We start from the raw sequence: 25,596 nt of genomic DNA on the forward strand, positions 1-25,596 counted from the left end.
CTTTTCTTTCTTTCTTTCTTTCTTTTTTTTTTTTTTGAGAAGGAGTCTCACTCTGTTGCCAGGCTGCAGGGCAGTGGCGTGATCTCGGCTCACTGTAACCTCCACCTCCCAGGTTGAAGCGATTCTCCTGCCTCAGCCTCCCGAGTACCTTGGACTACAGGTGCCTGCCACCACACCCAGCTAATTTTTGTATTTTTAGTAGAGATAGGGTTTCACCATGTTGGTCAGGATGGTCTAGATCTCTTGACCTCGTGACCCGCCCACCTCAGCCTCTCAAAGTGCTGATATTATAGGCATGAGCCACAGCGCCCGGCCTATTCAGCTTTCTACTATTTGTTGGCTTTAACAATTAAAGCAATCTAGTTATTGCAACTCTGTTATTTTCCATTCTTACTACGTTTTTAACCTTCATTTATCATACATTACTCATTTCCATCGATTTCTGTCAGCTCCTGGGCTCTCCACTTTGTCGGATGTATGTTTATGCTTTTGTATCAGTATGATGCATTTACCTTGTTTTTCTTTATAATAAAGTTGAAGATCCAGTGCCATTTGTCCTTCCTTATTGTTCTCATTTTATTTTAATCCTAATGACTTTAACAATTATGTTTTCAAGTTCAATAAATAATCCTGTTGGGATTTTAATTGAAATTGCGTTCTCTCTATAAATTACCTAGAGCAGATTTATCATCTTTCCCTTTAACCAGAAACATAGTCCATTTCTCCATTTATTCAAGTCTTTTCTCATTTCTTCCTTTTAACACTCATAGACTTCAATTTTCATAAGGTTCTTATACTTTTCTTCCATATTTAGCCCATCATTGATTGTTAAAAATACATTTTGCCACTTTCTTTAAAATATTCATTTTTTATTTCCTTTTCATGTCCTTGTATTATCAATAATTTATATTATGGCACTAATTATATTAGGGGCAAAGGTCATCTACATTGTCCTTTCCTTTCCTGGGAAGACCTATAGTATTTCTCCATTAAGTTGTCTTGTTTAAAAAATATATTAAAAAAGAGTACAGCTGTCTTGTTTAAAATAAAACAAAAGAACTTTATATATGAGTATAGCTGTCTCGTTTAAAAAATACTTGGTTTTTCATTCATTCCTTCATAACATACCTATAGACTATTTTATGCCAGATACTGTTCTGGGAAAAGGCAGTGAACAGAGGACATGAAAATCCCTGTCTTTATTGAGCTTACATTTTATTATGCTGTGAATTAACCTTTTCTATTTAAAAATTTTAAAAATAAGATGAGTAATTTTATCACATGCCTTTTCTGTATGAACTTAAAATGATAAGGCTCACAGGTGGGGAACCCAGTAGAGCCCACTGGCCAAGGATGCCACGCTGTGGGCCTAAAGGCTCCAACCAGAAACTTTAAAATTAAGCTTTACACCTGATAAAGAAGCAGTTGGAAGGGTAGATGTATCATGAAAATTGTATTTTACTGGAAAGGAAGAAGCCCAGGGCAGCTGCCATTGATTAGTTAGCTGTGTGATGTGGGCAAATCATGGTATCATGGTGGGAACTTGGTTAGTTTTCCTCTCTGCAGAATGGTGCAATTGAACTAGCTTTATTCATTTAGTTATTTAAAAATAAGTATGTATGCCTAGTAGACAATTTCCACAGATCCTTTCAGCTCTGGAAACTCTTATGATTTACATGTGACAAATGCTGGGGAGGGCAATGTTAATTTTTTACATAATTTATTCCATGATTAATGTTACTTTCTTAATAGAAACACACTCAATATAGCCATCTGCCTTTACATTCTTTTATTTGCAAAAGCTGGATAAGAGAAACATGTGTGCCTGATATCTTTCAGTTAGCAAATGTGAGGTATGGAGCATTTGGTCAAGTTAAGGGCTATTAAAAATTTATGCATATTGTCAAAAATTCTTGCACGAATGTGAAAATGCCCATCTCTAGAGTTTGCAGGGATTTAGAAAGCAGAGCTACTACAATGATCAATCTTTCCCCTGAGGTCCGACACTGAGCTTCAACAGGCCTCACCATTTCAGACTCACAGGACAGAGATTTATCTGTGTTTCATCAAGTATGAAAAATATGTGGATGGAGGGGTTTCCAGCCGGTCCCTCCCCAAGTCATCCAGCCACCTCCATTAATGTCAGCAGGCTCATACATTTTTCCCACATTCTAAAGAAAGCAGCTTGTGCCACTGCACAGAAGCCTCCAAAGGTGGCAGTTGCTGCCTATAAATTCACTTACACTCAATAAAGGCAACTGACTGCACATGGACTTAATTACCATGGCCCTCCTTGGGAAACTGAGGGGCTCACTATTTCTCAAAGGAGAGGAGGAAAAAGTGGTACATGAAGCAAGGCAACCTCTTAGCAGCACATTACAAAATCTGATTTATTCACTGATGTGTCTACTTATTACCGGGATAGTCTTAGCAGTTATCACTCAAGACTGAAGCGTCCTTCTTGATTCGAAAGTATTATCTTGAATTCTACTCAGGCTTGTATCCTACAGGAACCTCCCTATCCAACCTCCTTTTTTTTTTTTTTAAATTTTATTAAAAGGAACAATATCTTACTCAGCACACAATTGGCTATTTTGGTTCTGGTTACTCTTCCACTCAGAAAATGAGATGCATGCATTATTTTCACCTTTCTTAAATATTTACTTGTGTAGAAAAATGAATACTCAGGGAAGAAGAGAGTACCTTAGGAAGGGATGGAAAGATTCTCCCATTCAAAGGCACTGTCATCCGTTTCTCTTCACCGACCCATCATTCAAAACCTGCGCCATCATTCACCCAGCAACCCCAGCAACCCCTCCTCATTGAGAGGAACAGGTCATTCCCTTTTCTAACTCAGGAATCCAGAAAGCTTAGGAAAACAGACATAGGAGAAAAGTCAGGTTAGCAAAATGTTCGGTCATCTACGTTTGAATTCACTTCTTATGCACTACTTTTGAAAAGAAGTAATCCTTTACAAGTAGAAACAAGAGTCAGTTGAAGAAAAGCACAACTTTAAGGTCTAGAGGCAAACTTTGAAGATTCCCCAGCCTTATTTGATCAAGTGCTAAATGAATATTTATCATATTTACAAAACACAAAGGCCTGATTGTTTCTGCTCAAAGCAGCACACACATGTTGACATACGTCTCCAAACAACACAGAAATTAAGAGCTTGCGAGAACAAACCGAATGGCTCTATATCCAAAGAACAGCTCTGTCCTCTGCCGCAGATGCATTAAGTACTGTAAAGAACATTCCCAAGTCCTCTTACTTCCCCAGCTACAGTGACTGCAGCAGAGATGCAATAGATTTGAGGTCCTCCACTTTCCCAGGATAGCACCAATTCTAATGTTTTTTTTTTTTTTTTGAGACAGAGTCTCACTCTGAGGTTGGAGTGCAGTGATGCAATCTCAGCTCACTGCAACCTCTGTCTCCTGGGTTCAAGTGATTCTCCTGCCAAAGCCTCCTTAGTAGCTGGGATTACAGGTGCCTGCCACCATGCCTGGCTCATTTTTTACATTTTTAGTAGAGACGGGGTTTCATCATGTTGGCCAGGCTGGTCTCGAACTCCTGACCACAGCTGATCCACCTGTCTCGGCCTCCCAAAGTGCTGGGATTACAAATGTGAGCCACTGTGCCCGGCCCAGTTTTAATTTTTTAGTGGTGTCCTTCCCCTCTTTAGAGTGATTCTCTGCCCTGGATGGCATGCAGAGGGTAGCAGTGACTGCTTAGCCCATGGGTTCTTCAGGTCATGCCCCATTGGCAGCAGCAGGGATCTCGTTTGTCACTTGGATTCCAGTGGGATGGACAGAAAAGCACAATAGAGGGTATACTGGGACCCAAGGGTGCAACCTGGAACAGCAGGTCCATAAAGAGAAAATCCATTCAGTGCATTTGCCAAAGAGCCCTGAATCTGTCTTTCATTATGACTTGGAGCCTGGATAAACCAAGAGAGCCTAAAGCTGCTGGATGTTCTTAATTTGTTTTACTGTGATGACTGACATCAAAACCTGCAATTTCACGTGAGCATGCACCTGTCCCTAAGGCCTCAGTGAATAATGCCTGGACCTTAAGTTCTCATCCCACCTCTTCCTCCATTCAACCTAATATATTTTCCACCAAAGCAAACAGTAGAAAAAGTTATTTGCCTTCTCATATGAGTAACCTATACATGGTTCACATCTCTACAGATCACAGCTGCTTTTGAGAATTTACTAAAAATATAATTACACAAGGAATTCAAAATAATGAGCCTCTAACTCACCTCTCTGTATGTGACCATCAGTCTCCCTCTGTCTTTCTAAAACCTCTTTTTTCATGCTGAAAGTAATTCACGCTCCATGCAGAAAACGGACTACAAAGGGAAAGAATACATACAGCCATGGTCCTCAGAAGATATCTATTGTGAACCTTCAGGTGGCTTCCTTTGATGTCCTTAGAAGTCCTCAGAGAGAACAATTCTGAACTTTCTCTTGAGAAACAATTCCAGTTTTACACAATGCTCGCGTTTCAAAAAGTCTTTACTCACCCAGATTGTAGTTCTCAATCTGACAGTAACTAGGCAGGTTTTTAGCCAAGTTACCTGACTTTTCTGAGTCTGCTTTGTCATCTACAAAATAATTGGGGCAAGCCACAGCCAGCTTTCTCAAATCACGCGATTCTTCTCCTTCTCTCTTTCTCCCCTCCTCTGTCTTTTTCTCTTTTCCTTTTAACTACACAGAACCATCACTACGCTCTGCATGAAGATGCTAAGAAGTAGGAGAGAGGCAATTAGGAGTTAGGAAAGACCCGGGTTCCCAGGTGGCACCTAGTGAGCCATGTGACTTTGTGCAACCACCATCTGTTTCAAACAAAATGCTGACCACCTACCACTCCTCTGCAACACGTGGCTGAGGACATTTGTGCTGGCATGCTCAGAAGGAGGAGACCCACTTGGTGTTGTGGGAATCAGAAACCTGAATATTAATTCCAGCTTCACCTGTTACGAGCCATGAGCCCTGAGAAAGCCACTGAGCATGTCTAAGACTTGGGTTCCCATGACAACTTTCTGGGGCAGCACCTGGTGCCGTCCCCTTGCCTAGCAGGAGCAGCAGAGAAATGCAAGTTCATCTGAGAGAAAGGACCAGCTTTTAAAGGTGTGACTAGTGAGGGGAGGTGCTGCAGGCCTGAGAGCTCGGAGATACTAGCAGGGAGAGCATCAGGCTGGAGTGGAGGGAGGAACGTGAAGACGTGACATTCTGTCCATTGCCCGAAGCTCTCTGGACAGTGAGTATGGTCGCTCTCGCTATTTGCGAATTAGCTCTCGAGTTCGACTGGCATCTACTGGGAAGATGACAGACAAGGAATCTGGAGGTCTCCCCAGGTCCCGCAAGCCTTCGAACGACAAAGCTGAACTCGCAGAACTGTACACTGAAAGGGGAGAATTTTACTGCATTTAAGCTGTATCTTAATTTTAAAAATGAAACAAAACAAAACAAAACAAAACAAAACAACGAAGCGTTTCAAGACCTCCTCCAGAAAGAATGAGCATTTGCTGGCGATCTGGAGGCATGCCCTGGAGACTCAAGCATACTGCGTGCTGTTTTTTTCTTTTTTTTTTTTCAGTTTGTCTGCCCTGTTATTATCCCCTCAGCTGCATGCCCACCCCCACCACTGGCAGCCCTTGCTCTCCGCGCCTCCACCACCAGCCAGTCTCTCCTTTTGTAGGTTGGCAATGCAGCATTTTGACTGTGGGAGCCAAAGAAGCTGTGTACAGCTGTGAATACAAAGGCCCCAGACTCCAGAATAAAAACATGGGGTACTATGGATATGGGAAACATCCAAATTGCAAGTCATTTATTTGAGAATCTGATAGACTTTCTATAGGTTTAACATGATTACTGAGGGTGTATCTTGTGCCACATATTGTTCTAAGGGCTTTATAGTTACAAATCTATATTACTCTACCTATGAGGTAGGTACTATTACTATACCTACCTCCTTTTTAAGATGAGGAAATCGAGGCACAGAAAGGTTAAGTAACTGGCTCAAGGTCACACAGCCTGCAAGTGATAGAGCCGGGATTTGAACCCAGGCAGCCTGGCTCTAGGGCCTCTGCTCCTCTGCATGTGTGTGGCATTTGCAATGCATTTGTTGATTAGAGATACAGAAGACACCATCACATCACAAGACTGAAAGCAGTGGCTGGTCTACACCCTCAGTCAGGCTCGTGTGCCGAGGACCCTGACAACCTCAAACCCCCGAGTTTTCCCAGGTCACCCCACTTCTGACTGATTATGTGTTGGCTTAAAAGACGGAATGTGGCTACCTAATTTACATCACTTTCAGATTCCTCAAGCTTATGTGAATTAAAAGGAATCTGCTAAAATCAGACTAGCAATGCCCTTCGGCCAGTGCCAGAGCTGGCACCTGATGGGAGTAGGGTAGAGGGTGGGTGTTTACTCCCTCTGTACTGAAGAATGAGCTGGAAGTCAGGCATATTTTCAACAAATGAAGTAACAGGCATAGGTGGCGGAGAAATGGCAATGTTCCACGATAGTGCAATTTGGAATTTTCACTTGGAAAGACTGTGAGGCCTAGAATCAGTCCCAGGGTCCAGAGATGACAGCCACTCAGGTGGCTCCGAAGCCCATTGGGAGATGAGGAGAGGCTGCTGCATCTTCAGGGGCAGGAGCCCACAGTCCCAAGGCTGGCTGTGGGCCACGCAGCCCACCTGGGCTTCAGGCTTCTCTGTTATCACCCCAAGGGGCTGGATGAAGTTACAGCTGAGACCCCTTTATGATACTTTAACGTGAAGCTTATTGATACATCCTGAGACCTAGACGGCAGTTCAAGCCGTGAGAAAAACCAATCAGAGCAAGATGTTTTCTGATAACAAGTGTACCCGTGACTGCTCTGTCCAATATGGGAGCCACTAGCAACAAGGGGCCATCAAAGCTTAAATTTAATGAAATAAAATGAACTGAAATTAAAAATTCAGATCCTCAGTCACCCCAGCCACCTTTCAAGTGCTCAGTGGCCCCATGTGGCCAGAGGCTACCACACCAAACAGTGCACATCAAGCACGTTTCCACCACTGCACGAAGTCCTATGGCACAGCCCTGGTCAGGACAAATACAAACGTCTGTAATTTCCTCCTTCGTTATGAATGCTATTCATGAATGAACAGGATTATGACGCTCATCTCATAAAGCTGTTGAGAGTTGTAGTAGACACTGAATAATGATCCCTAAAGATACTGAGTGCAAATCCCCAGAGTCTGTAAATGGTATTGCATATGAAAAAAGGGGTTTTGTAGATGTGATTAGATTCATGAGAGGGGGAGACGATTGTGGATTAGTCAGGTATGTCCTAAATGCAGTCTTAAGTGTCCTATAAGAGAGGGGTAGAAGGAGATTAGATGCACATAGAAGACAACGAGGTAACGTGACCACAGAAGCACAGAACACAGCGATGTGACCACAAGCCAAGGAATGCTGGAAGCCCCCAGAAGCTGGCAGAGGCAAGGAAGGGAGCTTCCGGAGGGAGCACAGCCCTGCCAGCACCTTGATGTCAGTCTCCCAACCTGTGAACTGGGGAGAAAATAAATTTCTATTGTTTTAAGCCACCAAGTTTGTGGTAATTTGTTACAATTCAACAGTAAACCAATACAAGGGTTAAATTAGTTAAAGTATAAAGCACTTCAAATTCCTGATGTAGAATTATAGAATGAGTGCTCAGTAACTGTGAGTCTCTATTATTATTATTATTGAATACACACCTAATGTGTCCAACCACCAAAATGGTTCTAATTACAGGGGAGGCCAGGGGCGGGGTACAGGGAAGGAGCCCACACTTGAGTTGTGACTCTGGGAGGAGGAGATAGGGCCAAAGGTTTAAGTAGAGGGCATCAGTGTTTGCTTGATGAACAACTGAAGTGCCTCCAAACCCAAAGCATGTTCCTTAAATTGCAATGTTTGACAAAAATAGCTATCTCAAATCGTTTATACAGTACAAAGAAAAATAATCACAACTATCACACTATCTAGAAAATTCTAGGCCTGTAGAGCTTAAGTGTGAAGCAAGAGAAAACACACCGGCATGGAGGCAGGATGTAAAATCCAAGAGAATTAACTAAAAAACTACAAGAACTAATGTGGGAATTCACTTAGGGATGCACACACTATATACAAGTCTGCAACCAATCACAAGGAAAATATTGGAAGAAAATCTCATTCGAAACAGAAAATGCACACATAAAATGCATACCCTCAACAAGTAATTTGTGGGGCCCAAGTATTTTATTTGCATCACCTCATTTGACCCTACAGAGTCAGAGAAGTGATACTCAGGGGCTCCCAGCCAGCAAGGGGGCATTCACTGGCAGAAACCGTGCAATGGGCTGCTGGGACAGTATCGTTTTTCTCACTGTTGCTTTCTTTCCCTCTCTTTCTGGCTTTCCTATAAGCCAGTTAAATTAAAAAAAAAAAAGGCCGGGCGCGGTGGCTCACGACTGTAATCCCAGCACTTTGGGAGGCTGAGGCAGATGGATCACCTGAGGTCAGGAGTTTGAGACCAGCCTGGCCAACATGGTGAAACCCCGTCTCTACTAAAAATACAAAAATTAGCTGTGCATGGTGGCGGGTACCTGCAATCCTGGCAACTCGGGAGGCTGAAGCACGAGAATTTCTTGAACCTGGGAGGTGGAGGTTGCAGGGAGCCGAGATTGCACCACTGCACTCCAGTCTGGGCAACAGAGTGAGACTCTGGCTCAAAAAACAAAAAAAGGCAAATGATAAACTGGGAAGTCATTATTGCAATAATTCAAAAGGCTTTGGTATCTGTAATACATATATAACTACATTTTAGAGATCACCTAAAGAAAAGAAAAAAAACACCCAAAAGGGAAACGGATAAATGACTGGGCATTTTACAATGCTTGTGACAAAGAAACCAAAAGATTCTTTAACTTCTCTATTAATACAATGCACACAAATTAAAAGATGACTGAGATACCATTTTTCTTTTATCAATTTGGTAAAATATTTAAAAAGATCATAATCAATTAATTAACTAGTGCATCCATGCAATCGAAAGTGAGGCCATCAAAACAAAGATGGTTTTCTTTGGAAAAATATTTTAAGGACAAGGGAAAAGTCAATGTTAAATTTTTACAAATTGGAGAAATGATACCTAAAACTGTAATTAAAATATATATGTGAAAGAAAAGGACTGGAAGGAAATTTATCAAAAAATTTCATGGTAGCTATCTCTACATCCTCACAGATGATTTCAATTTTCCTCTTTAAGCTCTATCTTGTGAATGCTCTACAGTGATCACTACTTTCAACATTGGGGAAAAAAACTTCATGTACAATAACGTAGAAATTGAATTAAAAAACAAAGAACCCCTTTTGGCAACTATAAGCGCTAATTCAATGAGATAAGCATAAGTATTCCGAATCGTGGGAGTGCATATTAACTGTAGCTTTTAAGAATTTGTTGAGCCATCATTGTGTGTCCTATTGGAATTTATCCTGAGGACTGACCATGTTTCATGTTTCAAAAGACAATATTTGCTTTTTATTTGCCTTTGATTTAAAAAAGCAACGAAAGGGATTTTATCAAAGTCAATCAGATAAGTATAATCCAATTAAGGAAAATAAATTCACTCTTGACCTTCCATTACTTCAAAAAGAGGCATTTTTACATCTTTGTGAAGTCTGCACAGCACACCCACGAGGATGACTCTAATGGCCTCCAAACTGTCAGGTCAAGGACACTGGATAAAGTGTTCTCAAGGGATAGGCCAGTGAGGGCCGGATCTTCAAAGGTGCCCATAAACCCTGGGACAACTGAGAAGGCGCTCCCGGGATGACATCCAGAGCTGCTTCCGTCTCCCATGACCCTGCTGGGACCTCAGGTGGGGAAGCAACTCACATCCACGGCCAGCCCCGTCTCCCTACCCTTTGGTCAAAAGATGATTGCCACGGGTGTCTAAGTTATATTCATTGACGTTTGTAAAATCAGGGTGTCTTAAAAACGTAAAATCAACCCAAACAGATGGCCTTTCTTTTTCCTTACATATATGTTTTAGTGAGGGTTTTTATTATAAATATAAAAATAACACTTATTTTCTCTACTTCTAACAGAAAAATATGAAACAAAAAGTAACCCTACCACTCTAGCCCCTAGAAGTAGCCATGCTGACAGTTTCTGGTGTATCCTTCCTGAAGTTTCCATCCATCTGCAAATATATATTTATTTTATTTATTTATTTTTTGAGGCGGAGTCTTGCTCTGTTGTCCAGGCTGGAGTGCAGTGGTGCATTCTCGGCTCACTGCAACCTCCACCTCCCAGGTTCAAGCAATCCTCTCGCCTCAACCTCCTGAGTAGCTGGGATTACGGTCACCCGCCACCAAGCCCAGCTAATTTTTGCATTTTTAGTAGAGATGGGGTTTCACCATGTTGGCCCAGGCTGGTCTCAAACTCCTGACCTCAGGTGATCTGCCCACCTCAGCCTCTCAAAGTATTGGGATTACAGGTGTGAGCCACCGTGCCTGGCCTGCAAACATAGATTTAATAAGTTAAATCTGTTTGTGAATATATATATATATATAAATATAAATATTTTAGCATATTTGGGGTTACAGTTGTACATAGTGCTTTCAACTTGGTTTTGCCACTTAATAATAAATTAGGTTTTACCCTGTCTATATGAAAGTAAAGAATCATTTCATTTACAGAAAATATATTTTTGAATACCTATTCTTTGACACACGAGAAAATGGGGGAAGTTCCTGATGAGGGAAATTCATGAACACTGAGCACACAGCATATAATCCTTGTTAGCTCTGGAAAGGACAGTTTTAGGTGTAAACCAACGTGATTTAATCAGAAGACTTAAATCTTTTGAAACAATGCCTTTCTACCTGCATTTCCATGATTGCAACTGCACAAAATCATCCCAAGTATATTTTCTCCAGACCCAATTATGTAACTGAATAAGAATGAAACACTGTAATACCATTGGCTTGAAGCACCATTCACTGCTTATTCATGAAATTTATATACCAGTTTCATCCTGCTAGCAGGCACAGTCTTAATGGGACCTGCAGTTTACATGGGAGGGGGGCATCTGAGTGAGCAGTGGTTATAGTCTGGGAGAAATGACAGTGGCCCACACTTAAGAGGTCTAAGCACCCTTCATCTGTTCACAACTCCGTGAAACAGGGACGATTCTTGTTCAAATATCACAGATGAGGAAACCTACGCGCAGAGAAGCTAAGTGACTTGCCCAGGTGTACACAGCTATTTTGCGGGAAGCAATGACTCCAGTTTGCATTCCTAATCATTGTGTCAAACTGCCCGGAGGAGCAAAGCGGAGGGGCTCTCAGAGCTCACGGAGGAGACGGAAGGAACCTGGGAGGGAATGGTCAGGGGGCTTTCATCACAAGTCATTCTCAAGTTGAACAACAAAGCAGTGGGGCAGCACGGTGAGGAAGCGAAAGAGAGGAGTGAGGGTGGGGACCCTGAGTCCTTGGGACCCATCCTGTAAGGGCCTCAGTCAAAGAGCGGGGTGAATGTTGAGACCACAGCGGAAGCCCCGGAGTGGCTGACGAGAATCTGTGAACTTCGAGGCGGTGCTCATCTTCCCACCTGGGCAGCATTTTCGATGGTAGCAAAATGGAGGGGACCTGATGGATAGGCCCCTGAGACATGGGCCTGGCACCACCTATGTTCATGGGGGAGAACTAGCAGCCAGCAGAGCCGGGCTCAGACCCAAGAGGCTTGGACTGTGGGTGGCCAGTGCCTGGGGACAAGTGGCAGAAACCACGGGCTGCAAAGGAAGCCCCCAACAGACCAGGTGGGCCGGACCAGCACAGCCACACCACATGGCTGTAGAAACCCACCAGGGGCTGGGTGCGGTGGCTCACGCCTGTAATCCCAGCACTTTGGGAGGCCGACGCGGGTGGATTACTTGAGGTTAGGAGTTTGAGACCAGTCTGGCCAATGTGGTGAAGCCCTGTCTCTACTAAAAATACAAAATTAGCCTGGTATGGTGGTGTGCACCTGTAATCCCAGCTACTCGGGAGGCTGAGGCAGAAGAATCACTTAAACTTGGTGGCGGAGGTTGCAGTGAGCCGAGATCACATCACTGCACTCCAGCCGGGGTGACACAGCGAGACTGTCTCAAAAACAAACAAACAAACACAAAACAAAAAAACCACCAGGGTATGAAATGGTGTGCCTGGCACTCTCCCCAGCTGCCAGCTGTTAGTGTAAGGATATGAAATTTCCTTTTACAGTCAGATGCAGTAAGGAGAAGAAAAATGGGGCAAGATTCTTGAGAGAGAGACATTTAAATTGACTTCAAATTTACCCAGGAGAGACAGTTAACCTGAAAGAGACTACTTTAAACCAGAAGAGACAAAGTCACCTATAATTGGCAAATGCAAGTCTTCCCTCCCCCACTGCTTTTTAAAATTATTTATTTATTGTCTTTTTTACTGTGACCCATTTTTGATGAAGATGCAAGTCTTATACCATGAGCAGGAGTGGGAGTCTGAGAACAATGGTAGTGACTGGAAAACTGGGTTTTGGTATTCTGGATAACAGAACATGATATTTTAAAGAACGACAAGCATTGGCATTTTTGCTGATATACTACTATTACTGTGATATATTTCTAACAGCTTTATGGAGGCCTGAGTGATATACAATAAACTGATCATATTTCAAGGATAGAATTTTATAAGTTTTGACAAATATATGCTCTCATGAAACCATCCCCAGAAAGCAAGGAGGAAAGTGATGGAGAAAGGAGGGCTATGTGCACATCGATACCATCTGCTCAATTAACAGCAGCCCTCCGTCTCCATTTATCATCATCAGTACAGAATTTACACAACATCAAATTCCTCATTTTAAATACCCCTCATTCAAAATATCCCATTTTGCTATAAAATATCTCTGATAAATAAGACATAGAAAGAAAATCTCACAAATGTAATCAATTTTGAATTTTTAAAAGTCATCACTTTTAAAATTGTATTGTAGGAAAGGATGGAACTCTCAGTCAAAAGCATGTCACTGTTATGTCAAACACTCATGAAGAAACTTTAGTATAAAACTGAAGTATTATTGAGGACATAGTGTATTAGGATCCCACATAAAGTTAATACAAGAAGTTTATAGTACTTTAGATTTTTGTAAATCACTGTAAAAGTAATTGATATGTATTAGACACCTATTGCTGCATAACAAGTCATTCCAAGCCTTAGCAGCTTGAAACAACAAACACATATTGCATCACAGTTTATGTGGGTGGGGAATCAGATGTGGCTCAGCTGGGTGCCTCTGCTTCAAGGTCTCCCACAAGGCTGTCATCAAAGTGCTGGTGGGGACTGTGGTCTCATCTGATGGCTCACCTGGGTCAAGGGGATTCACTTCCAAGTCTATGCCTGTGGTTCGTGGGTAGCATTTAGTTCTCAGGCTGCTGGAGGGGGGCCCTCAGCTTCTCAATGGCTGTTGCTCGGGAGCCTCCCCCAGCTCCCTGCCATGTGGGCCTCTCCACTGGGCAGCAGACACTATGGTGGCTGACTCCTCTGAGCCAGCAAGGGAAAAGGCAAGTGAGAGAGCAGGAAAGGCAAGCAGGATGAAGGTGATATCCCATCACTCTAGCCATATCCTTGTCTTTGGAAGTGAGTTACTAGGTATACCTTACACTTCAGGGGAGGGATCACTGGAGGCCAGCTTAGAGGCTGCCTGCCACAGATATCTTTCAACAGAATCTTTTGAGAGAAAGTTCAATTTTTCTACTGCCAACATTTAAATTCTCTGGTCCTGATGAGCTAACCACAGTTGGCGTCAGAACATCTTGAGACCTGATGTAATATGATGCAATACCCCATCAAGAAAACAGATGGCCAAGTCTGCCTTCTATGGCTCCTGGGATTTATCATAACAATCTGCCCTCTTTTCTTCCCTTCTTGAAATAAAATTGGTTTAAAAAATTCTTCTAATTAAGTTACCAACAAACTGTTCTGCTGTGTAGAAAAATTCTCTGATGAATACCATTTAAAAACCATCTTTTGTAAACAAGTTTTAACTCATTTAATGTTTCATTTAAGAGCATTAAAGAACACCCTTAAATATGAATACGCTTGGAGCCTTGTCCCCAAAACTACCTATCTACTCATTTGATAAAGTTTGGATGCCCCCTCCAAATCTCATGTTGAAATGTGATCCCTAGCGTTGGAGGTAGGGCCTGGTGGGAGGTGTCTGGGTCATGGGGGCAGATCCCTCATGGTTTGGTGCTGTCCTTGCTATAGTGAGGGAGTTCTTGCAAGATCTGGTTGTTTAAAAGTGTGTGTGGCACCACCCTCCCACGGCCAACCCCACACTCTCTCTTTTGCTCTTGCTCTTGCCATTTGACACGCCTCCTCCTGCATCACCTTCCACTGTAAGTTGAGTTAAAGCTCCCCAAGGCAAACAGGAGCAGATACCAGCACTATGCTTCCCGTAAAGCTTGTAGAACCTTGAGCCAATTAAGTTTCTTTTCCTTAGAAATTATCTGGCCTCAGATATTTCTTCATAGCAACGCAAGAACCACATAACACACCATCATTTCAAGGAGACCTGGTGGCCAGGTGTCAAGTCCCAGGAATCAGCAGCTGCCTCAAAGCATTATGACCGAGAGGGACCATGATCGAGAATCTCAAGCTTCTTACAAGTAGAGAGGCTGGCTAGATGCCAGAAGGGAAGGTTGTTTCTGGGTCCCGTGGCTTTCGGACAGACCTGGCATGTGAAGTCCTGCCATCCTGGGGCTATGTCATGCACCCATTATATTCCAAGCCATGTGGTCACAGAGGCACTATGTGGGCCGTTTTTCCATATTTAAAAAAATGAATTTCTGAATTCTTAGCCTTGGCACTTCACGCTTCTAAAACGAAGCCAAGAAACCTCATGACTCTATATCAATATGCTTCTGTGCTTAAAAACATACAATAACCTCAGACACTAAAGAACAGACTGGACATATCACGATGTAGCTCATATTCACCTGCATTCAATGAACCAATGCCGGATCTGGTCTTGAAGGTTCTCCTTGATGTCCAGGCCTTCTATCAACTTTAGGTCATTCTTGATGGTAACCAGGGCTTCCCTGTAGTCCTCTTCATGCTTCATCTGCACCTCGTTCCGCAGGCGGTCCACCTTTTCAGCCTGGATTACTGTAGCACTGACTTCATTAAAGAGAGGAGGTGGATTCTGAAAATATATACAAACAAAAAGGTTTGAGGTCATAAAAGTTACAGAGCTGGCAAAAATATCAGAAACTAAACAAATGTGTTAATATCTTCCATAGTGTCCTAGCAAAGGCAAATAAGAAATGCAAGCATCCAGAGGAAGCAAAGCTAACTGAGTACATTTACTCAGTGTATTTAATCCACAGTCCCTTACGTAATGCTTTATGTTCTTTTGTTTTGAAGTTTTCAGCTTCAATATGTTTGAGGTTTCTCTCTTGTCAACAACATAGATCTGGATTAAAAAAACTCAATCTGAGAATTATAGAAAAGAAAAATTTTATTCATTGTATAGAAGAAACATTTGGAGATAATCTTCTTATCTTAAGTTTCTTATCTAACACACTTTCTTTTTGTTTTGTTTTGTTTTTTTCCTTTCCTACCTTCTGCTGGATTTATGGAGTTAGTTTTGTTCATTCTTATCATGTAGTGGTTTAAAAATTATACATCTTATTTTAATCTTCTACTGGTTATCTTAAAATTTTAACATGTTACTTAATATCTATATTTCTATCTGTCTAGAATTTATCATAATCTAGAGCTTCTTTGAACAAGTATAGGACCTATGCATGTGTTCACTTTTCTTCCCACAACCTCTCATTTTATAATATCATAGACTGTAATTAATTTTGAAAACATGTGTTTACATTTAACTATGAGATGTCCTGGTTTCTCTGTTTACCCTTTGCATTAGTCCATTTTTGCACTGCTATAAAAGAATACTGGAGGGTGGGTAATTTATAAGGAAAATAAGTTTATTTTGGCTCATAGTTCTGCAGGCTGTACGAGAAGCATGGTGCCAGCATCTGCGTGGCTTCTGGTGAGGCCTCAGGAAACTTACAATCATGGCAGAAGATGACAGGGAGCCAGTGCCTCACGTGGTGAAAGGGAGCAAGAGAGAAAGAAGGGGAGGTCCCAGATTCATATAAAAAACCAGCTCTTGTGTGAACGGAGAGAATTCGCTTATCACCAAGAAGATGGTGCTAAGCCATTCATGAGAGATCTGCCCCCATGATCCATCACCTCCCACTAGGCTCCACCTCCAACATTAGGAATCACATTTTAACACGAGATTTGGAGGGGACAAGCATCCAAACCATATGACCCTTGTTCTTTTTTGTATTCAGTTTTCCTTTTGCTGAAGTATGTCCTTGAGTGTAACTTTCAGAATGAATATGTACAGCCATAAATATTATAAGGACTTGCATTTGTAAGGATGTCTTCATTTGGTCCCTCCCACTTGAATGGCATTTTGGTAGTTCCTTTGAGGAATTCTACTTCTAATATGTAGAGTTTCCAGCTCCATTTTTGCAAACGGAATTGTTGTTCCTTTGCAAGTAAGCTGTTTACCTCCCTGAAAGTATTTATAATGCTTTACTCTTAAGAGTTTTGAAAGTTCATTAAAATGTATCTAGGTGTAGGCATTTCTTCATTCATTGTATTCTCCTTTGGTAGGTCTATTCAATATAAAGAATTACCTTCAACTCTTCAAGTTTTCCTTCTATTATCTCTTTCTCTCCATTTCCTTGTCTGCAGTAAACATTAGATAAATGCCAGACCACCAGATTGATCTTTCATGACTCTGAGCTTTTATATTTTCCATTTGTCTATTTGCACTAGGTGATAGTGCAAATAGGAGAAAAAAATCACTATGTTATAGCGCAGATAGGAGATTTCTTTAGCTTTATCTTCCAGAACCAATTTGCTTTTCAGTTATGTATACCATTTGGATTATTTAAATTTTGGAGTGGTTACTGTTGTTGTTTTAATTTTGGGCATGCTCTTATATTCCCAGAATAGTTTCTTATTTTATACTTGTTCCTTTCTTATTTTTTGTAGTCACTATGGTGAACACTATTGTGATTGTTGTCATTAGGACAGGCTGCACCAATAGCTAAGTGGGCGAAATCCAGGAATACTAGGGAGCTCTGGAGTAAAGAAATGTCCAAGGGTAAGAGAACAACGTTAAAGTCCATTTTGAAAGCTGTGAAACAAGAATATGACAAAATTCAAGACCCTGTTTATAAGAGACATTAGCAAAACTATAAACTTAAATCAATTACTTCAAAAAAATCATTATCTTAAAGATTCAATTCATGTCTTAAACTAAAATTTTGAACGAATTAGTTAAATGTAACACAAATGTACACACACATATACACACACTCTCAAAGAAATACCTATGAACCTCTGGAGGTGGGAGGGATTTCACAATGAAGATGTCGTTAAAATACAGTGTCCACTCACCCCATAAAGTCAGTGAAAAGAGAACAGGAAACCACATATATCATACTTGGTAAATATATGCATTAGAAAATCCTAAGGAAATTTGAGCCAATTTTCTAAGTTTAGTAAAATAAGAACAAACAACTTTTCTTGTTTGGAGACAAAGTCTCACTCTGTCACCCAGGCTGGAGTACAATGGCACAATCTCAGCTCACTGCAACCTCTGCCTCCTGGGCTCAAGCAATCCTCCCACCTCAGCCTCCTGAGTACTGGGAGTACAGGTGCGCACCACCACACTTGGGTGATTTTTTATACTTTTTGTAGAGATGGGGTCTTGCTGTGTTGCCCAGGCTGGTCTTAAACACCTAAACTCAGGCAACTCACTTGCCTCTGCCTCCTAAAGTGCTGGGATCACAGGGGTGAACCACCATGCCTGGCTGAGAAAATACAACTTTTATGATGCTAGAAGAAAAACCCTAAAAATTACTTTTTAAAGTAATATAAAAGCAAATATAGAATGAGAATTACAGAATCATTTTAAAGAACAATGTTAAAAACAAATGATCATTAATTGCCTCAATAAAGGTGCTCAAAAGCATGACTTTTCTTTATATTATGTATTTGTGTCAAAACTGAACAGTAGGAATTTCCTTTATATTATCATTAAAATATCCAGTTCTTATATTGTCCAGGTAATGTTTTTCATTCCTAGTGTTTACATCTTAAGTGTGTAAGATATATAGCATAAATTCATATAGAGACTTTAATCTCTCCAATGGCTAATTTAGTTTTCATGGTAAAATGGATCTCTGCAATAAATGACCCAAATTTTTTTTTTTGCCTCTGATTGAAGTCTTGTATTAATAATGTCACAATTACCTACTGTATAATGTATCATCTGGTGTTGCTTTTCTCCAAATTATGTTGTTCCTGTCGTTATTTGTAGATTTCCTTCATAGACGTATACAGACAAACTATATTTTACCTGAGTCTTTTCTCCTTTCATCCCTACAAATGAATGAATGAGCAAGTGATTCTAATTTGTGTCTTGTCAACAGCCCTATACGATGTGTCCAAGAAACTTCCTAATACTTCCACAATCCATGAGTGCAACAAAACACTCAGCTGTCACTGGATTTTCCTAATAGCCCCTTGGCATGGTTCCTGTCTTACATATTCCTGTGCTGCGTTTCTTTATTCATGTCCACATCTATTTTCATTTCATTTTATTTTTATTTATATATTTTTTTTGTGAGACAGAGTCTCACTCTGTTGCCCAGGCTGGAGTGCAGTGGCACGATCTCGGCTCACTGCAACGTCTGCCTCCCGGGTTCAAGTGGTTCTCCTGCCTCAGCCTCCTGAGTAGCTGGGACTACAGGAGTGCACCACCACACCCAGCTAATTTTTGTATTTTTAGTAGAGACGGGGTTTCACCACGTTGGCCACACATCTATTATTTGAGGTAAGAATGAGGACATGACTATCCTACTGAACAGATGAGGAAACAGAGGTTCAGAACTCAGTGACTTTCCTGTCATTCCACGTTAATGAAGAATCCAGCAATAAGGCTTCCCGGCTCCTTTAGTGCTGTGTTTCTCCTATTACACCACGCTGTGCTGTTAATATGTGTGTATTCATGCATGTTTCTTGATATAGACTTTCTCTGACAAAAATACATTTGGGTCATTCGTGGCTCCTTTCTCTGGTTGCTTTTGAATTTAAAGGTTATAACATATTTAGGTCCTATGTTAATGAGCAGCTTTTCCTTTGGGCTAAAACATCTTTTCCTCTTTAGCAACTTTGGTCATGTGGAATTCAAATTTGTTAACTCACTGCATAAACAGCAACTCATTTAAAAATAAATTACAAATATTAAAGGGAGATAGAGAACACGATAGTATACTATATATTGAAATACATCAGCTGTAGAATAATGCATCTTAATGAAGGCTTCCCATGTGAATAAACCATTATATTTACAAGCTTTCCATAGTTAATGACCCAGAACTGGATAACGAAACCTACATTTATAGCAAGGTCCTCTGTCAGCAAAAATATACATATTAATAATTGATGTTGCTGTAAAAATAGGACATAATGTGATGCCTCCTGAGTTTGTGGGGAAATAGGACTACATGGTCCATTAACTTAAAATGCTTATCTAATGTTTGATGGGCTTTGTCTTTAAAAATCCTTCTTCAAATTAGTAAGAGAAAATGGACATTTGTCCACATGAAAGTCTGTTCAATTTATCAGCTGCAAATATACTTGCAAATAAGTGACTGAATGCTGTTAACTTTCTGGGGCAGCTCGCTGTCTCGCTGGATTGTGCTCTTTGTGGTGCTTTGTTGTTACCGAAGGCAAAGAAGGAGCAGGGTAGACATCTATTCCCAGCAAATGACCACCCTGTGAAATTTCTTGCCATCGTCAATGCAGAGATTGATGAGCACTGTGGCGCCCCTGGACACCTCAGTGTTCATTAGGAAGCACTTAGAGGCACATGTTCGGTCAGATCATTGGGCTCGCCGCATGCCCTGGCTCTAATTTTGCACATGGAAGACCTCACGCTGAGGAACGCACCACTCCATAGTTGGTTCATTTCAAGATCATGCGAAGAGGGAGGTGTTCTTTAGTTTATTAAAATCAGCCATTTTGTTTCATCATTTCATTTCAGAGTAATATATCTATATTTATGTATCTATGTTTATACAATATACCTACTCATAAAGATGAGCCCAGCAGGAGAAGTGAAGAAAGATAGCTACGGATAGTACGGATAGCTAGAGCTGATGGTTTGCTTTTACCCTCTGCTCAGAGCAAAGTTATGGTAAATCTTTATCTGAGATGCAACAATTTTAGTGGGCACAAAACTATTAAAGAATAAAAAATGTTCTAGCCTGTTAAGCCTAATTTCTGAAAAAATTTTTAGTATGTAAAAAAAACAGCTTTATTAGGAACTGGGTTATAAGAGGTCTAGTTGTGCTTATAATTAATTAGTGGTGTGCTACTTTCTTTAAACATATATTAAAATAAACACTTTGATGGCATTTATGGTTTGCTAGGCACTATTTTACGCAGTTGAAAAGTATTAACTCCCTTATTTCTCAACACAGCCTTATGCTACTAGGTAGCATTATTATCTTCATCTTTATATGAGAAAATTGAGGCACAAAGAAGTCAAGGAACTTGTCCAGGGTCACACAGCTAGGAAGTGGCTAGGGCTTTGGCCTGAGGCTTCTATTTCTGGAGTCTCTGTTCTTACTCTCCGTGCTTTGCTGTCTCTCTTTGCTGATAGGTTTCCTCCGACTTAAAAAAAAATTTATGGGTACTATAGACCATACTTTTACAAAAAATGTGCATTTGTAATTGCAATACCGCTGAACTGCCTTGCAAAGAGGCTGGGCTATTTACTCTCCCCTCACAAGAAGTGCATGACAATGTCTGTGCTTCTATACCTTGCCAACACTGTAACGTTAACTTTTTTGATATTTGCTAACTTAAGTAGGTAAAAGATGGCAATTTAAGAAGCATTTTTGAATTATGAATGATGTGAGCATCTAAATGCATGTTAATAATCTATTTTAAAAATTAACAGCTAACACTTACGTAGTGCTTACTGCATGCTACTACTGCCAGACACTAGTTTAAATGCCTTACAGATAGCAATTTCTTTAATGCTTAACACAAATCTATGAGCTAGGAGTTATTACTGCCTCCATTTTACATGTATAGAAACTGTGGCACAAAGGGGCCAAGGTGCCAGCCCAAGTTCACACAGCTAGAAAATAGTCGAACTGGAATCTGAACCCAGGTAGGTTGGCTCCGGGATTCTTGACCTTAACGACTTTAAACTGCTGCATTACATCACTTTGCAATGAGCCCTCATATTAGATAAGTAAAGGCAGATGTCCTGCCCTAGAATGTAGACAAAGGAGTCCTGGGCTCAGGGGACAAACAGAGGGGTAAGGAAGAGAATTCTTTTCGTCATTTAGTCTCTGATGATCTGGAGACCTGAGACAAGAATAAAACTGCATCCCAATATGAAGAAAAAACTAAAAACAAAACCAGAGGCTCCCAAGTAACTAGATTGCAAAATCCCATGTAATAGAAAAGAAAACGGTGACTTTTCCTTTTTCTCCCCAAAGCCTCCTGAAGTAGCCTTTTGAAACCACAGATGCTTCCAGGCATCCTTCTTGAAATTCTAATCTCCCCACTCAGGTGTCTGACGGCCCTGCAGACACAGTTGTACAGGACGCACTGCTTGTTGTGTTTGCAGACTTTTTGCTGGTGCCAAAACACAAGCTGTGTGCACAGGTAGCACCATTTTTGCCTCAACAATTCCCCCCTGCAGCTAGCTACAGTAGCCGCAGATGAGGTTTAAACCCTATGGGCTACTCCAAACCCTTTGCTTTACAGGATCATATTTTTAACAGACTACATTTTCAGTTCATAACTTCAGCAGTACATGATGACAAAGGCCAGGATGTTTTATAGTTTGAACTCAGTTGCACATGTATTTACACAACAATTTATTTATTTTGAATATTTTTTTGTTGCATGAAATTATTTTGTGTTTTGTTGCATGAAAAGTTGTAGTTCTTGATAGTTTTCCACTCTATGAATCAGTCAGATATCGTGACAACATACTATAATTTTTCAAGATAATTAACATCAGCCAGCATTCCATGATGGCATATCTTACTCCAAGCTCCAGGCTAGACCATTTTCCTTCAGTCTGTCCTAAGGGCCTCCTAACAGCATCTCTGTGAAATAGGTAGCACTCTCCTGCCCTTAGAGAAGAAGAAACTGAGGCTCACTGGTAAGTACGTCACTCAAAATCCTTCCATTGGCACACTGCAGAGCTGGGCTTTGAGCCTAGCTCTGTCTGCCTGGGAAGCGCACACTCCCAACTGTCCTCCAACCCCATGCCTGGTTCTCCCTCAATGCAGGGGAGCAGGCCTTCAAAGCTGGTGCCTGGAAACTCACACTCGTTTCCAAGGTGCTGCTTCCTTCCCAGGACATGTAGGGAACAGCCCTTTTGCATTTAAAAAGTGTAACAAAACAAAAACAAAGCCAAACAAAAACCCACAAATTACAGCGAATCTATTTTTTGAGAATTTTTTTAAAAAATAAAAACAATCAAAGATCATCTGCAGCAAATATGATGAATAATACACATGACCAAGCTAGACTACATAGTTTCATTTCATTTTGAAATGAAAGTGTGATCATCAAAGAGAATTTCATTTAGATTCTTTGCTCACTTTGGATTTGACAGCAATTCCCAAAGAGGAACCCCATGTTCTGAGGGCAACAAAAGCAGTCACAATATGCACAGAGCTTTCCCAAACGGAGTCTCGGGAGAGGGCCATGCTCATTTTGGCGCCCAAGCTCGTACTTGAGGTTAGCTGTTAATAAGAAAGAAATTGAATGTATTGGCCAAAAAATAATTTAGAATACAGCTTGCTTCATGTTAGAGTGGGAAAGTGAACAGGGTTTTATGCTGCTTTTAGGATTCAGTAGATGCGTTTAAAAGTGACAGGTCTTCCTCTTTAATAAGTGTTTCCCCAGTGTTCTTTATTATAATGCAAACATTGATAGCTTCAGGGTAACATAAAATATAGGATGGTCATGACTGTAGGACAAATTATTTCAAAGGGATCCACAAAATGAAATGTATTACAATCATTAAGTTTCCTTCTACTTGATCCACTCCATTGGCTCTGCCAATTAAAATAACTGCACATAAATTTTAGAGTGCTATTTATTTTTCTTTGTATTTTAGAATATACATATTTAAAATGGCAATATCCAAAAAAAGATAATTTATAGGACAATGGTAAAAGAAACATTTGGTCAGGAATTGAAGGCATGATGATGTCTCTTGCTCTAATTTTGGTTTCAGTTACTAAATAGTCACTCCTAGAAATATGCCAAACCTCTCCTAAAGATACAAATATGGTTTAGATCAGATAAGTCAATGGTTTCTACATTGGTATAGTGCAACAAAATGAAATAACAAAAAATAAATTTTAAAATGAGTAGGTAATATTTTAACCAGTCATATAGTGGAAAATATATTCAATTGCAAACATTTCTTGGATTTAGGGTAACAGATTTTGGATTTTTAAAAGTGGTTTTCAGCCAGTGAACAGAAGATAACATTCTTTTAAAAACTGAATCCATATATCTCTTAATGGTGTAAAATTTCAATAGAACATGTCATGCCAAGTGAAGACATACTCAAGAAAAAAAAAAGCAAACTGAAGAAAGTCACATTGAATACAAAACAGACGTTATTCTCTTTATACCAAACTTCATTCAGAAAAAATTAATACAAACTTCATTCATTTGAGCTGAGTACATATAAACTACAAAATAACACTAAAAGAAAGTTAAAAACATATAATTCTATCTTTGTGTGGTATCAGTGTAAGCTAGTAAGACTTTAGCATGAACAAACTGAACATTGCCTAAGTTTCTGGTGTGTGGCACAGCATAGGTGTTCAGTAAATGTAGACTGAATTAAATAAAGTGGAAATCTAATTAAATAGAAGTTGTTGAATCCCAACTGATTCTAAAGTAATATTTCATGTTAAACTTAGATTGTATTAGATTAAATCTTTTGACTTCTAATTTAATTTTTACAGTAGAAAACTGGACGTAACAATTCTTTTTATACTTACATTCTATATCCATGTGTCTCTTATGGGTGTTGAGCAGAGAAATACTAACATATCATCATGTACCCATCTACCCATATACACCATACAATCTGGAGATCTTAGGGGAAAAATTTATGAAACTCTACTGTCATTTAATATTACTTTTTTTGTTTTGTAAAACGTAGTACTATTTCTTTATTTTAAAAAATGAATGCATAATAGATGTACATATTTTCAGTGTATATGTGATATCTGGATATATTCATGTAATGTGTAATGATCAAATCAGGGTAATTGGACTATCCATCATCTCAAATATTTATCTTTTCTTTATACTGAGAACATTCAAATCCTACTCTTTTAGCTATTTAGAAATATACAATTGATTATTGTTAACTATACTCACCTTATTGAACTATCAAACACTAGATCTTATTCCTTCTAAAGAACTGTATTTTTCTACCCATTAATCAATGTCTCTTCATCTCCCCTCACCCACCTACCCTTCCAGTCCTCTGGTAACCACCAATCTACTCTGTATCTTCAGATGATCTACTTTTTTAGCTCCCATGTATAAGTGAGAATATGTGATTTTTGTTTTTCTGTGCTGGCTTATTTCACTTAACATAATGACCTCCTCTTCCATTCATGTCTGCAAATGACAGGATTTCACTACTTTTTATGGCTGAATAATATTCCATTGTGTATATACATACCACATTTTCTGTATTCACTTATCTGCTAATAGGCACTTAGGTGGATTCCATATCTTGGCTATTGTGAATAGTGCTGCAACAGACATGCAAGTGAAGTTATCTCTTTGATGTATTGGTCTCCTTTCTTTGGGATATGCACTCAACAGTGGGATTGCTGGATCATATGGTATTAGGTTGGTGCAAAAAGTAATTGTGGTTTTTGCCACTACTGTTAATGGTTCTATCAGCCTAATAGTTGTATTTTTAGTCTTTTGAGGAACTTCCATACTGTTTTCCATAGTGGCTAATTTGCATTCCCACCAACAGTGCACAAGCGTTCCTTTTTCTCCACATTCTTGCCGGAATCCATTATTTTTTGTCTTTTTGATAATAATGTATTTTGATTTGATTTTGCATATGGTGAGATATAGGGGTCTAGCTTTAATCTTCTGCATATGGTTATCCAGTTTTCCTAGCACCATTTATTGAAATGACTGTCCTTTCTCCAATGTAGGTTCTTGGAGCCTTTGTCAAAAATAAATGGGCTGTAAATGCATGGATTTATTTCAGGGTTTTCAATTTGTTCCATTGGTCTGTGTGTCTGTTTTCAAGCCAGTATCATGCTGCTTTGGTTACTACTGTTTTGTAGTATATTTTGAAGTCAGGTAGTGTATGTAATACCTCCAGCTTTGTTCTTTTTGCTCAGGATTGTTTGGGCTATTCAGC

General features: G+C 40.1%; 1 protein-coding gene across 3 annotated transcripts in view; it reads right to left on the reverse strand.

The window, feature by feature from the left end:
* IQCA1 (IQ motif containing with AAA domain 1) overlaps window positions 1-25,596 on the reverse strand; it is a 164,418-nt gene that overhangs the window by 107,941 nt on the left and 30,881 nt on the right. For all 3 annotated transcript variants that reach the window (XM_025404697.1, XM_025404696.1, XM_025404695.1), the window contains exon 6: window positions 15,044-15,249. In XM_025404697.1, coding sequence (XP_025260482.1) covers window positions 15,044-15,249 — 206 coding nt within the window. The remainder of the gene's footprint in view (window positions 1-15,043; window positions 15,250-25,596) is intronic.

The sequence above is a fragment of the Theropithecus gelada genome, chromosome 12 (genome assembly GCF_003255815.1).
Source record: "Theropithecus gelada isolate Dixy chromosome 12, Tgel_1.0, whole genome shotgun sequence".
NCBI classification, from domain to species: Eukaryota; Metazoa; Chordata; class Mammalia; order Primates; family Cercopithecidae; genus Theropithecus; species Theropithecus gelada.